Here is a 15,380-nt window from a genome sequence, read left to right as displayed (position 1 = left end):
ATATAAAGAATTTGGAAAAGTTGAGGAATTAGAAGGAATTGAAGAGATTTTGTAGTGTATTTTAAGCATCTACAAATCTCACATCTCTCCATGAGATTTATAGGGAATTGAATCAAAATTTTACATAGAATTCCTACAAATCAGTTAAACTCCATAAAAATCCACTAAAATCTCTCAAATTAAAAACGTATAAACTGTGCAATTGCTTATCCAATGTGAATTCTGTGTATCAAAAAACAAAAATTGCAAATTCCATGAGAAAATCTCGAAATTAGGACGTCCTTATATTGAATCAATCAGTAAACTACAAAATTGCCACAATTGAAACTCTAAGGACCGAAGTACAGATTTGCCGAAACTACAGAGAACATAATCATAGTTGGCCTTTCTTTAATCTCTGCTTCAATCATCCCACTCATCCCATTTTCCATGAAATTTCAACTTGAAACACACAGGGCTCTCGTCATTTTAAGCTGTTGAAACTAAAATCTTAAGAGAAAACTTCGTCCCCCATTCGATGGTTATCAATGATCGTCATAAAGTCATCTGAATTGATCAATATCCGAACTTTCAAAGAACAAGACCCGCAAGGGAGGACAAGCGATGCTGGCAATGCATTCTGTGCTTCAAAAGATATCTTGTTTCCATCTTTTAACAAAGCATACCCCATCTTCTCCAACTCCAAAGAATCAACGAAGAAATAGTCACCGCACCGGCACTGGTAAAAGAGTTGGATGACCTCTCCCGCATCTTCAACCATCACATCTTCTAGGCTGATATCTTCTGCGACCATAGCATCATGACTAGAAGCTCGAAGCGCACTATCATAAAGTGCGCGAGACCTTGAATCGCCAAGGATTTCCCAAGCCTTTTGCACCTTCAGGAATCTATCTCCCGACCCAGATGTACTTTGCAATTTATCAGGATGACTATCAAGGATGGCAGATCGGTAGCTTGCTCGAATAACTTCATAGCTTGCATCTTGTTTCACCGATAGTATGTCATAGTGAGTTTCCTGAATGGGGTGGCTGCCAAGAGCCATGGTTGTAGCTACTTGCTACCACATTAGCTTCACATCATATGAAATGGAAAAAACGTCTGTAATTTCTTTATACGAAAATCTAAAGAACCATCAAACGTAACTGAATACTTGATTTCAAATTACCAATACCGCAACGACACACAACTTTTAGGTTTCGAAATTTGACTATCAAACAATCTGAACAAACACATAAGAGGACATCTAGATCAAGTATTCGGGTTTCTATTGCTCATATAACATCAAGCATGAAAATACAACGGCATTCAAGTATTGTACTAATATCGCTGCATCTCAATAAACCCTAACCCTTCTCCATCGTTCTACATGTCCACCCGAATGCAGTCCCTCTTTTGGGTTCCTCTGGTCATGCAGACAAACCAAAACGTATAAAAATCTTTAAGCTTGATTCATTAATTTTCTAGTAAAATCTTTGACGGATGACAACAAGAGCTTGAACCCACTTGGGAATCGAAAACCCGAATCGAAATTCAACTAAACCAGACAGGAATATAATCTGCAGACTTTCAATGTCAATGAACCATAGCTTGAAATCAGAGCTACAGAACGCCCAAATGCGAATTAAACCAATTAAGCAACAACCCACCTACAGAAATTTCAAAATTCTTAACAAGAATAATGATTTCAAAGTGCAAAGAAAAAACTTGAGAATTACATCCAATGGGATTGTTGGTTTTTCTGAACCAAGTAACGATCGGATTATGCACAAATGCAACCAAAATACCAGGACTAAAGAGAAACGTAGAAATTAAGTTACCTTCGTGGGCCGAGCAAGATCCAATCTCGCGCGCGATCACATCAATAATGGTGGGCAAAGAATAGCGCGGATTGGAATCGCTTTGAGAGGCAGCGACTCTCAAAGTGCTGTACGCGTGGAGTTAGTTTTTTTTTTTTTTTTTTTTTTTTTTTGATAAACAATATTACCTACCTAAAAAATGAGAAAGTTGGCTAAAACCTCATAATGAATTAATAATAATGTAGTTCAAATTCTATTTTGGCAAGAATCGAATATAAAATCTTTTGCTTACAATTAAATTTCACTTTGGGCATGCGGTGGATTTCCATGGAGTGCCAAAAACGTTTGTAATTGAGTTTAATCGAAAATTTTTAGCTCACCTTTAAAATAACTAAACGCTTTTTTTGGTGATAGTATTTTGGATTTTGTAAGCACTTAAAGTCCATTGAAGGGAGCATCAGTTATGTATGCTTCTTGTAGGAAGCAATTTATCTGCCTTATCAAAATTCACTTGTATTGTTATAAAGAATTAGTTCCAAAAGCATTTTCATAAAAAGCATTTTCATGAAAAACATTTTCATTCATTTTAAAAACAGTTCCGAAAACTTTAGGTTCATAAAACTGTTTTTGTGGGGATCCCTTCCTAGCTGTCCATCGTATATCGTGCGATCAATTTTCGTCAGGTACTATTTATAATTAATTTTAAATAAAAAAAATCAAATGATTTTTAACCGCACAATATACGATGAATGACTAAGATATGAAGATCCCTAAAATCCCCACAATTTGTTCTTTCTCCCTCGTACCGTCGAGGTTCTCTCTAGTTTGTTCAGGTTTTTGTTATTTGGAACTGTACTTTATACAATTGATGAGCATTACAAGATAAACGATACTTGAGCAACAAGAAACTGAAAACTTTGTACTCCTACTTTTAAAGGTAGAGAGCATTATGTACTTATCCAAAGAATTAGAGAGTATTACACAACGTTCATAGACAGAAATTCATATCCCTCGTTCATTCGCGGGGAGAGTCTCAACGTCTAACGACAAACCTCACTATGCCTCCGACCAGGACTTCTTTATCTTGAATCATCGGCGCCAGACACCATGACAATCCGTATTGCAAAAAAATGACTCTGAACAAACAAGAAGCTCGGAGCGTACCCTGAACCTTCAGTCGCTCCATTTCCCTCTCTTCAAAAATTCTCCCTATTTTCTTCTATTTTTCAATAAACAATTCAAACGGAACTAAAGTATATAAACCCAGGGAGACCACGATTGCATATTCCAGTGAAGTTACCTTCGTTCGTGTGCTTTGTGATGTTTCCAGAACATGGTAAGCCTTTGCAGGTCAAGTTACAACGACAAGGGTTTGTCCTTTTCTGCTGGGAGTGGCGAAATCCTATCATGCACCAACAATGCCAGAGGCCCAGGGAACAACAAGCGGTGCAGATGGATGGCGGTCTCTATATGATTCAGAATACTTGTCCTTAAAATTAAGTTTAGGCGTTTCTGCCTGCATTTTGATGATTGAAAACAAGAAACATTAGACTCAACTGGATCAACGTAATCACAAACAAAATGCAATCAAATCAAATTATATATAAATTGTAATGAAGGGGTTGTTTAGTTCTTACGTATTTAAGCCAGCACTCTCCAAGTTTATGCTCGTAGATATCTGGAGAATAGCAACCAGTTTCTGACGGGCAGTAAACCCATATATTACATCTATTTTGATTAGGCTTAGCACGTTTAGCTTGGTCCAAGCAAGCCTGACAACAGTCCGCTGCACTATCTTTGTGGTGGTTAAGTCCCCATCTTACAGCAGCACCATCATAATCTGTATGAACTTCTGCATGGCATTCAGGAGGAAGTGGCCTGCCAGGCAAAATTTCGTCTACAGAAAAACAAAGGAATACGTACATTCAACACACGGAATAAGTTTCCACTATCCGAATGAGTAAACTTCTCAAAACTACCAGACAAGGATCATGACTTTTTTTTTTTTTTTCATAAAGGAAAATAAAAGATTACTTTTGTCTTATGACAGAGAGAAGGCATGGAGCAGAAATTGATGAATTACCTAAATCGTCTTCTTCACCCTCAGGTTTATCATGATGTTCCGTGTTATGAATTTCAGCAGGAATCCAAAGGCCCAAGTCTTCCAAAAGCCAAGTCCAATCCGATTCCAAAGCTTTTACTAGCATTTCTATGGAAAACAAAATCAGAACAGGAAACACCAGAGTCTGTCAAAACAATCACACTACCGTTCATAGACTGCTACATCATATAAGTTACTGAATCCTAAAAAGAAACCACATGTAGCTCACAAATAATGACCATACCTGCTTCCTCATGAAGAATTGTTGAATTTGAAGCCTTGGTCTCAATTGCCAACTGCTTAGCTTCTTTTAGTTTTTCCTTGCACCAACTTTCAACTACTTCTGTTTATTTAAGCACCCAGCATCAAAATGATAAGTTAATTACTACAAGTAATGAGAGAATATGTTGTAAACTTGTAATGTACGAGTGAAAAAGCACTCGTTACTTGAACAAGGTGAAAGCACTTTACACTTAAGTGGAACATCTCTAAGGTCTAAAAAAAATGCAAGATACACACATATCTAAATTATAGCCAGTCTTACTAAAAAGACAATCAGTATTGGCCCCACTTAATCACAGGATAAATTGAGTAATTCCAAAGTTAACTGAAACAACAGTTATGCAGGTCATCATGCACCACCTACCCAAAGAAAGAAGCACGGCACCAGAAAACTAAAAAAACCACATTAAACTATAATTGTTTGCTCTTTTACGTCACAATTTTTTAGTGTTTACCGAAATACAGAGTATGCCTAAAGCAAGCCCTTCCTTGCAAAGATCAGGTTTGACATAAAATCTAGAGAAAATTTATATGCTACCAGAATACCGGGAAGCAATTTGTTCCTCAAGAGTCAAGACAAAACAGACAACCTTCTACATCCTTTCACATGCAATCTACTTAAACTTCACTTTAACCCGTGTAACCTTCAGTCCTAAAAATATTTTATTTCTGGATATGCAACAGATAATTTCCCTCTGAAAGCTGAAACAAGTAGTTGAAATATTGGAAGCAGGAAATCTACCATACGATGATGCAACATCATAAAGAAATAGATAACGGGAAAGCATGCACAAACGGGTAATAAACTTATAGTAAAACATAAGAAGCTTAATGATTAGGGATTTAAACTAAAGCTATGAAATCTTTGGATTCCTCCTTTACCGGAACTTGTACAGTAGCTCAAGAGAACAGTACACTTCATTCAACCTTAATATGACAGTATTAAATAACCACTCGATAGCTTTTTGAGTTTGTTATCAATGTCGATAATTGTAGTTTCAGATACAAAAACTAGAATCAACACAGTTCAAAAATAAATTCATCATATCTATTTCAGGACAAAGTTGAATGTCACAGTAAGATAATTATGTTTAAACCATTTATACAAGATTTCAGATTTGATATTGCATGGCTATTAACTATTCTAGTCCAACATAACGATTTGCTTGAAATGCATGTAACAAAAAGAGATGAGCTAAAGAAAATAAAATTGAGCTGCATTGACCTCTCTGCTCAGTAATATTTGCGTTGGGCCTCAAGGTTTTCAACCTATCAATTATCTCATTAGTCATCTTCAGTTTCAAAGGCTGTGGCAATTCGACCGCTGCCTCTCCGTAAAGCTCCTTCTTAAGTGCCTTCACCTGTTGAGCACAACAGAATAGTCCTCCATTAAATTAAAAGACTCACAGCTATCGCTCTACTGATTCAATCAAACAGATCTACCCACCACCAGAGAGCCCAAAATGCATATCTTACCAATCTAATTAGCTCAACCGGTTCAGCTGCTTTTCGAATCCGAACTGATTCCTCCATCTTCCTAATCTGATCCGGAGTGTACTCAAAAGCTGAACCAATTCACAAACAAAACATTCCCTCAATTAAACCAGCATTCAACGTCAAAAAATTCAAAAATTCCCAACTGGGTTCTCTCAAAAACACCTCAAACAGTTACTGGATAATCCAAAGCAAGAAAATTTAAACAAAACTCATCAAACAACAAGCTAAATTCCCAACTGGGTTCTCTCCAAAATACCTCAAATAGCTAGTGGATCATTCAAAGAACCAAGATTTACAGAACCTAGTGAGAGAAAATTAGACAGAGAGAGAGAGACGTACTGGGGCCTGTATCTTTATCGGAGTAGATGTAGAGAGAAGCGTAGAGAGAGCGAAGAACATAGAGAGCAACGGCAATGTTAATGGAGCAAACGATGAGAGTGGTTTTCTTGTACGAAAAAGCCCATTTCCCTCTACCTTTAAATCCCCATTCTCCTCCTACCCGAGCCATGCCTTCGTCTCTTCTCCTTCATCACACCATATCCGCCGACCTCACAGATCGATCAGAGCCAGACCCTGATCAAAAATCCAAAACTTTCGAAGCCTCGCCTCTGCAGACGACAGACCCAGGTCGTCTTTTGCTCCAACGCAGCAGTGGAATGAGTGCTTAGTGCTTTTGGCTTTTGGCTTTTGGCTTCTGGGCTTTTCTTGTCTTGCCTTTTTGGCTGCGATTTCGTGAGATTAATGCAAAGCCATCGTCGTAATTAGGATTAAGGAAGGGACTAAGATAATGATTAAGGTTAATGAAGAATAAGTGGCCTAGTCTGCCCAGGGGGGATTAAGGTTAGGACGATGGTGATGATTATTATGGTGTTTTTCTCAGATGATTCCGTGATTGTTGGCGTTTGCTCGGTAGTGGTGGGATAGCTTAATCAACCTCTTTGCCTTGTGTCCTGTGCCTTGCGCTAACGTGCGCCGTTGGTGTGTCAGCTCCTATGTTTTCTTTTTTGGTGAACACTCCTATGTTTTCTTTTAGGAGAAGTCATAGATTTGTGAGGGATGGTATTGGTATGGAACTATCACAGTCGCAAATGTGAGATTTTCTATCATTTCACAGTTATAATTTCACGTTAATCTGGATCAATAATATAAAATATTGTATTAAAAACATGATGTATCTGAAGAGTCCCATTTTACAAAAATTAGGTTGAAAACATTTTAAAATAAAATTATATCATCACCAAACACTTTAATGTTATTCCTATACAACTTGTATAACTTGAATTATTTTAGTTCGAATCAGTCTAAATTAAACTCATAATTTCATATAAGTTAGAAACAATACATTAATTGTGAAAACAAAAAAAGTAAATGTTACTCAATCAAATTTAATTTGAGTTAGGTACATCAAATTATTAACAGGATTGTGAAAACAAAAAAAGTAAATGTTACTCAATCAAATTTAATTTGAGTTAGGTACATCAAATTATTAACAGGATAGCAAACACAATCATTTTTTTCTTTTTGTTGGAACCAAACCTAATTCTTTAACCTTGTTGATTTGAACTTCAATGTTATCCGAGTGCAAAAACAAAATTTCATCTATGTCAAGAATTAATTGAACAAATATATATATACTTAAATTGTGATTAGTATTCAATTAATAATTAATTTTGTTTTAATTTATGACTATATATCCCTATCCATCAAGCTACGTGCATGTATTTCATTTTATACAACAATGAAAGATGTGATGTGCCATTGTTTTATTTGATCATTTGTAATTAGGAGGATTAAAACACTAAAACCTTATTATTTAATATGGAACTATCAATCGGTAAGACCACAATATGGGCTCATTTGGAAAATGATTTTTGACGACTAAAAACACTTTTAAAGAAACTATTTTTTAGTTAGTTTCAAAACCACTTGAAGTGCTTTCTTTAAGAAGCACATAACTGATAATTCTTGAATGAAGCACGTCAACAAAATTTCCAATATTAACTTACTTTTTTACTAAGAATTGGTTTCAAAAACATTTTTTTTTTCAAAAAACGCTTTCAATTATTTAAAAGCACTTCTCAAACAAGCCCTATATAATTTACTGAACAATTATAGAGCCTTAGAGAGAGAGAGAGAGAGAGAGAGAGAGGGGGTGCAGCAATAGAGAGAAGAATAGAGAGATGTGTAATTGTGGGTGTGTGTTATCTCACCCCATTGTGCCTTTATTTATAGTAGTAAGAAGAGTAAAACCTTTCCCTGTAGGATTACAACATTTAATAGGTAATCTAATCCTAATAGGAATATAAGATACATTTCCATATTTCCTAGGATTTACACAATCACATTCCTATTCTAAATAGGACTGCAACACTCCCCATTGAGTGTGTAAATACTCAAGTAAATGGCGCATCAAGTCTTCATTGAAAGTATAATTGATGAAGTCGTCAGCACAATGGGCAAATACGAGTCTCAAATCAACGGAAGAATGCATAAAAAGTAAAACTCACAAAACCTCGCTATGATAAAACCCAAGGTGGGAGAAAAACCCATAGTCTAAGGAGAAAAGTGAGAAGTTGCATTAAGTCAAAACTATACATCTTTTGGACGCAAGTAGAAGAGCTCTCAAGGGTATAATCAGCCCAGGATGGGTGCCTCATTAAAACCTAGTTAGGTAGTAAAAACCCAGTGGGAAAAATGCTCCTAATCGTAGGGAAAAAAAGTACATTAAGATCAAGTAAGTATACTTCTGGATACTCCTCCTGAATTTGACATAACTTTCAAATGAGAACTACAAGCATTGCATATGAGTAGTTAGGCATACCAATTCCTTGGACAAGCTTCTGGAAGGTTGACTTCGGCAGTGACATTGTGTAAAGGTCGGCAAGGTTGTCTGGGATCGGTTTGCATGACTTCAATCTCCTGATGCTTTGCTGATGTAGATGTAGACGCAATATGTCTTGGTGTTGACTTTGTTGATGTATCATGGCTTGGTCGGGTTGATATATGTGGCATAATCTTCATGGATCGTCGTTGGGACTCAACAATGGATGAAAATATAGCAAGTACTTCGAATATGCTCAACAAGAACTCCTAACCATGTCTCACTTGTGGCATAGTGAAGTAAGGTGAGTCTTGGAACGATTCAAAGATTTCGCAACTAGGGTCATATCGTGGACCTCCATGATATTGCAATATCCCTAACGATAAAGACATAACCATTCGGGGATTTTGCCTTGTGCGGGTTTGATAAGTAACCAGCGTCAGCATAACAAACAAGGCAAGCATCATTTCGAGGATCAGGGGGTTAGATGTGCTCAAGATGCGTTGGGATTTGTCCACATAATACCTTCAAGGTACGTCTTTAATACTAATTCAATGGTTGCGTATAGGCGCAGTGCTACATCTTTACCAAGATCAACAGCGAAGGAGATGTCCTGTCTAAATACAATGAGCTAAGTACAACGAAGCGTAAAGTTGAACTTTTAGATATGGAATTTCAGATTCCATAAACTCTTCAAGAGTCTCATTTGCATATAACGTATGGACGATCATGGGTATACTCAAAGGTGACACATTCCGGGTGTAGTTCGACTGGTAGACAAAAATACCGTCAGAACAATGCTTCAACTTCAAGTCAAGGCATAAACGAGTTTTTCCAAGATCCTTCATCTCAAATTCCATCTTCAGGTGCGAGGTAGTTTTCTCAAGCTCTTTGAGTATTAGTGAGATTCGTGTTAACGACACAAACTGTAACTCTAGCAATTTGGAATAAGACTTCATAGTTTAACACGTAAGGGGATAATTCATATCCTTGACTGATCAAATAATCACTTAGACGGGTATACCACATCCGTCGGATTTTTCAATCCATAAGTGAACGCCTCAAAACGAGTTAAGAGGGTGTTCCGTGGTTTGGAACTATTTGAACCAGTCCATGTAATTCTTCGGGAACTTAAACGTAAATCTCCATATTTATATCCTCATGGAGAAATACTAACCACATTTCATAATGTTGCTATCAATCACATGACGATTTGAGAGAAACCTTGCGCCGTAAAGCGTGCATCATATCACACTATTTCATTCATCTCATAACGTTTCCTTTCCCACTTGTAACTCAACAGGGTTACCTTGGGTAGTGTAGGAACGACAGGTCCAATACACACTTTGGTAAGGAATTTGACCTGGATTGTAACTTTATTTGTCCAATCAGTTCTACGTTGTCACTTAATCAACGGAACACGGTTCGATATCGTCGCTTTTCATTTATGTCGGTAGCTACCATATAAGTGAAAACATCATCGATGATAATCTCATTTCAATTCCATTTTCTCATCCAAACTAGTATACTGGACCAAGAACTTCAAGTCTCGGGAGTAATCTAGATTAATCTCATGAGATGGAAATGATTTGAGACAGCGATCGAGTTTAGATTCATTGTTGTATCGTGTCTTCCTCTTCCAGGGAAGTGAATCCTACGAACCGAATGATATGTCGTGCTCCAGGTCAAGACATATTGATTGGCTATCCGCCGATGTACCGGACTGTCCAACAGGGGCATCCAAACCGTCCAACATGGGCGGCACACCCTCCAGGGATGTTAACTCGACGTCCGTTAAGTACGTCTATCCTTGCAGACATGTTTGCAGCTGGTATATGATCTCGTCACTTTAGCTAGATCTGAAGAATGCGTCTGGAGCAACATTCTGAAATCTAGAATTCGTCACACTTGTTTATCACACTTGTGCGGTATGGGGATCGAGATGAGACATAGTGGGCAACGTCCATGCAAATTTATGTCGTTCTACAGGAACGTTGATGTTCTTATCTCCCCCTAACGGCAGGAAGACTGTCTCATTAAAGTGACAACCTGCAAATAAGCAGTAAAGAGATCGTGTGCAAGGGCTCGAATGAAGCTAGTATGAAGGAGAATCATGATTGACAAAAGATACACATCCTTCTTTGAGGACCCATGGTGGTACGTTGTGGCGGCGCAACTTGGTATTTGGAATGCGCACCCAAATGCATAAATACAAAAGTCGTCAGGTTCATACCCAGTAACCAACTGTAACGTCATATAAGTTGGGTGGCAATGGGCCTCAAGGTGGACCAACATAGCTGCATGCAAGATTGCATAGCCCTAGGCAAAGACCGAAAACTTGGTACGTTTACCAAAATTTGGGCGATCATTTAAATTGCGCTTTATGATCGCTTGGCTAGGCTATTTGGGGTGAACATGGGAATGCGATGTTTAATTAAAAACCCAAAATGACATGCAATACTTTATCGAAAACCGTCGATATAAACTCTCTGGCATTATCCAGTCTTCCAGACCTTAAGGGATAAGTAGGGTGGTGAACCCTTAATCGGCCAAGAGGTTTAGCAGTAATGTATGTGGACAAACTTGTGACTAGTTTGTCGATTCATCAACCAAAACCATAAATATTTATATGGTCCGCATTTTGGTTGGATTAGTCCATATATATTCCCTTGAATCCACTGCGAAAATGGAGTCGTGTTGTATCTTTGCAAGAAATGATATAGAAAATTAATTTCCCTAATGAGCAGGATTGACAAAGTGTGCTTGTAGGTACAAAATCCTTACTTCAGATAAGGAGATGCGTTGTAGCATCATTGTTCGATCTAAGTGTCCCAAAAGGTCGTGCCAAAACAAGTAAACTGCTTAATTACCAGGCTATAGGCTAGCCACATGTGGTGTATTCCCAGTTGGGAGACAACCCATTGGCCCTAAATCAAAGCTTCAGGCTCATTTTTGGAGGTGGTGCAAAGATATTTCACTCTATTTTCTTCAGTGGTTTCATTTATGATCATTGTCATCTCAAATATCCTTAAAAACTGAACGTCAGGAAGAATTTAAGGTCCCTTAAATGATAATTCAGTATCATTCATACAACGAGGAGCGTGCCAATACTCTTAATCAGGTTGGATAGACCTGAAGTCGTTGTTAGAGATGTGATTTAGGTGTAAAGTTAGTGTGCGTAGTACGCATTCATCCAGACAACTAACTTTCCCACATTCCTACCTAATCACGTGTTTAATTGAATCGGTCACATGTATTAAGAAACATGATTCAATTAACTCATATTCGAGGACAATATCAATAAGATTATCCATACACCAAACTTGAATCCAATAACATGGAAAAATGTTCACAAAGTAAATTTACTAAGGGGATTCGGCCAATAAGGCCATCCATGTCGAAATTTTGCTCTGCCAACGATGTTCGGTGGAGCAAAATCAATCTCACATATTGACTACTAGAATGGTACTCCTCAACAATATTGGTAAGGGCATGAACAAGTGCATAACCAATGATCTATTCCATCAAGACGGGAGTAGATTCTTGCAAGGTTGAGGTTCAAGAATATTATCCCTTATTCTTGAAGTTTTAGGTCTTATGTACCAAGGATCATGCTTCGGGCATGATGCCACACCTTGGCAGGCCCTGATTATACTATATGTTTGTGAACACAAACTCGAAATTGTATTATGAAAGAATATGTCATTCAGTGTATCCCTGCCGAATCTGTGCATCACCATTTAGTTAGGTTTTGACCGAACTGGGTCGAGCCATTCGGTAGACATTAGCCGAACTGGGTCCATACCTTTCTCTCACGTTTGTGGTAGTAATAAGATCCAAGAATTTGGTAAATTTACACTTTTTACACTGCTACTTCAGGAGCGAGTTAGAAACATGGAATGACGAGAAAAGTATTCTCCAGTCAAGATTCGTTCGGATTTATAAAATTCAAAATTGTACTCATTCATGGACGTAATCATGGTTTCCTTCGGGCAATTTCTTTCATGATTAGACGGTCTATAGAAGCGAGCCAAAGAGCCATGGAATCCTCATTCGGGAAGTATTTCCATTTGTAATGCTTTAAGCATAAGTCTTCGAATGAAGATTATGGCGGAGGCTTATTCAGCTCTTCCTTGTCTATTGTTGGCATCAATGGTTTCTCAGCTTCTTGATAGTCAAGTGGAGATTCACGTCTTGTACCCCACCTAAAGTGGTTTCTATTAGAAAACGTCCAAATCAGGAAAATCAAACTTGTGACGGTTCGACAATCCACTGAATTTGAGGGAACAAGATTGTGATTGGTGCTATGGGAATGAATCATCCATAAGCATCAAAGTTAGAACATTCAAGTTCTAAGACATGGTTTTCATGAAAAATGTTGGGTTTTCATGGGTGTATTGTTTTATGAAAACTTTTGGTTTCAAAGGCACTAAATTTGAAACTATAGGTTCGATTTAGTTTATAAACATTTAGTTCTTAAAAGAGAGGTTCCGGCAAGAAACTCAGAATGCAATATACTAACTTAGTGTAGTGGATTTGAGTTGTCTTCGGGAACTCAAGTGTGAGAGCTTCGTTACTACGAAAGTATGTGATTTTCAAAGAAGAGAAATAAATTATTGAATCGTTAATATCCAAAAGTGATCTTCAGGTCAATAATTTTGTATTCATTATCAGATTAATGGACTACAGGTCGCTTTTAATTAATTCAATAGATCGGGACCATTCGGGGTGGATTGTAGAAGCAAAATAATATTAAAATAATATTATTGGATCGAAAATAGAGCCCTAAAAATAATTGGGCTTAATGTCGGGGGTTAAGAGGCACGGGTTAGGTGCCTTAATCATAAGGCAAGGCCCAAATGTTCCTTTGGTGGTGACTGCAGGCCACGGGTGAGGAATGGGAGACCCTAGCCGTAGCTGGGTCGTGTTTTGGGCCACAAGGGAGTGCACAGACAGGTCTAGCACAAGCTGGCCTATGGGTTGTCACGGGGATCCCAGCAAAGGCTGGTTGCGTGAAAGCAGCCCCATAGTGACTGCAGGTCACGAGATTGGGTATGGGTGGCGCAATGACAAGCCTAGCATATGCTGGCTATATGTATGCGGGCCAGAGCAATAAAACCCAGCAACCAAAAAGGTTGCAGCGTGTGTATGGGAGGACAACCCAGACAATTGGGCAGGTTGGATGGCTACGGGCCAAGGCCAGTGTGCATAGGCTCAGGGCTGCGGCCCTACCGAGGTAAAATCCAAGCCTAGGCCTGGTGATTATTTGCACAATGATGGTGCAGTGGTGTGCCGCACCATGTCCTGATTCCCCCATTTTTTTTTCAAATCCTTTAGGGTTTAGGAAAACCTGAAACATGCTTCTAATTTAATTGAATACTTTGACTCACAAATTCCACATAGCAATTATTGCGTAATGTATGAAACAAATATATATATTGACAAATATATGAACATATACAATATATATATCGGAAGGTAAATATAAATGTAGGGGGTTCATGCATCATGGGGAATGTTTTCATACTTCATAGATCGTTTCAAATATATTTCTTTATTTTAAGCGTACCTGAGTAGCAGAAAACAACAAAAGCCTTTGAATTTGTAGAAGATCCTTCTTGAAAGTCGGAATTCTCCAATGCGTTGTATCACATTCAACACAGAAAAATTAAATTGAATCAATAGCATGTAGATCAATTTAATAAAATAATAAATTAATCATGAAAAGAATGATTAAAACGTAATACTCCCCAAATTGAAGATCAAACTTTCTTGTTAGCGTAGCGTCAAGAGCGTGCTAATAACGTGTTGTAGGCATAATTTACTGAACAATTATAGAGGCCTTAGAGAGAGATAGGGGGTGCGGCAATAAAGAGAAGAATAGAGAGATGTGTAATTGTGGGTGTGTGTTATCTCACCCCATTGTGCCTTTATTTATAGTAGTAGGAAGGGTAAAACATTTCCCTTTAGGATTACAACATTTAATAGGTAATCTAATCCTAATAGGAAATAAGATACATTCCCATATTTCCTAGGATTTACACAATCACATTCTTATTCTAAATAGGATTTCAACATATATGAATTTGTTTCACTTAAAATGTATATGACTCGTACGAATATTTTTCCAATAAACACAAATTTATAATAAAAAGTTCAACGTGCTTATAATAAGGAAGAAGAGAACTTTAACGAAAAGCTCTTGGTACTGTTCACTTTAACGAAAAACCACATTTTTACACTAAAAAGTCAATCATGTAACTATTCACTTTACCCTTTATTTTGTCCTTATCGTTAAAACTCAAGGTTTTCAAGTTATTTTCATTAGTTTTCCTAAAGAACAATGCTTGGCTATTAAAAAATAAGTTAAGGGTGGGCACGGTTTGGTTCGGTGTGGTTTTGAGTGAAACCGAAACCGAATTTTTTTGCGGTTTGGTTCGGTGCGGTTTTGAAGCCAAAACCGAAATGAAACCAAACCGTTTGGTTCGGTTCGGTGCGGTTTCAAACGTTTTCGGTTTGGTTTTTAAGAAAAAAATGTACAATTTGCAATTTAACATATTGATAAGCATTTCCCAGTAACAATAGGAAAATGACATTTGTTATATAAACAATTAGCATGTTGCATGCGATTGTGATGTTAAAACATGTTTGTGCAACAAAAGGGTGTCCCGTACAAGGTATAACATAATACAAATTCAATAACTTTGAATTCATTAAACGTGAGTGAAACTTTCATACTATGTGATATCATGCTTCACATGAGTGGACTTCATTAGATCATTGTTCGACTCTTGATAACAAGATTAGTCCACCCTTGTACATATATGTGTGTGAGTGTGTGTGTGTGATGGTATAAAATAGCAAAGGTCCTTCAAGTTAATGA

The 15,380-nt window shown here is 37.5% G+C and overlaps 2 protein-coding genes across 2 annotated transcripts; both read right to left on the bottom strand.

Annotated features, from left to right (window-relative positions):
• Nucleotides 1-263: 263 nt before the first annotated feature.
• Nucleotides 264-1,951, bottom strand: LOC126633138 (uncharacterized). The gene has a single exon (XM_050303699.1). It carries the CDS (start codon nucleotides 1,040-1,042, stop codon nucleotides 491-493), a length of 552 nt encoding a protein of 183 aa, XP_050159656.1. The 5' UTR covers nucleotides 1,043-1,951; the 3' UTR covers nucleotides 264-490.
• A 754-nt stretch (nucleotides 1,952-2,705) lies between these two features.
• On the bottom strand, nucleotides 2,706-6,685 carry LOC126633137 (uncharacterized). The gene is made up of 7 exons (XM_050303698.1): nucleotides 6,016-6,685; nucleotides 5,656-5,744; nucleotides 5,405-5,540; nucleotides 4,142-4,240; nucleotides 3,880-4,005; nucleotides 3,434-3,693; nucleotides 2,706-3,312 (listed from the first exon to the last, which is right to left on the bottom strand). Exons 1-7 carry the CDS (start codon nucleotides 6,182-6,184, stop codon nucleotides 3,202-3,204), a joined length of 990 nt encoding a protein of 329 aa, XP_050159655.1. The 5' UTR covers nucleotides 6,185-6,685; the 3' UTR covers nucleotides 2,706-3,201.
• Between the last annotated feature and the right edge of the window lie 8,695 nt (nucleotides 6,686-15,380).

This window comes from Malus sylvestris, chromosome 8 (assembly GCF_916048215.2).
Source record: "Malus sylvestris chromosome 8, drMalSylv7.2, whole genome shotgun sequence".
Lineage (NCBI taxonomy): Eukaryota > Viridiplantae > Streptophyta > Magnoliopsida > Rosales > Rosaceae > Malus > Malus sylvestris.
The sequence above is the reverse complement of the archived record's forward strand: the minus strand, read 5'-3'. Positions and strand labels throughout refer to the sequence as shown.

What these genes read in the sequence shown, in the direction of transcription:
- LOC126633138 (XM_050303699.1), bottom strand. Translation starts at nt 1,042, where the DNA reads ATGGCTCTTGGCAGCCACCCCATTCAGGAAACTCACTATGACATACTA.
- LOC126633137 (XM_050303698.1), bottom strand. Translation starts at nt 6,184, where the DNA reads ATGGCTCGGGTAGGAGGAGAATGGGGATTTAAAGGTAGAGGGAAATGG. An exon ending in CGGTTGAGCTAATTAGATTG is followed by an intron (nt 5,541 to 5,655) that starts GTAAGATATGCA and finishes TGTGCTCAACAG; the next exon opens with GTGAAGGCACTTAAGAAGGA. An exon ending in GGGTGAAGAAGACGATTTAG is followed by an intron (nt 3,694 to 3,879) that starts GTAATTCATCAA and finishes GTTTTTCTGTAG; the next exon opens with ACGAAATTTTGCCTGGCAGG.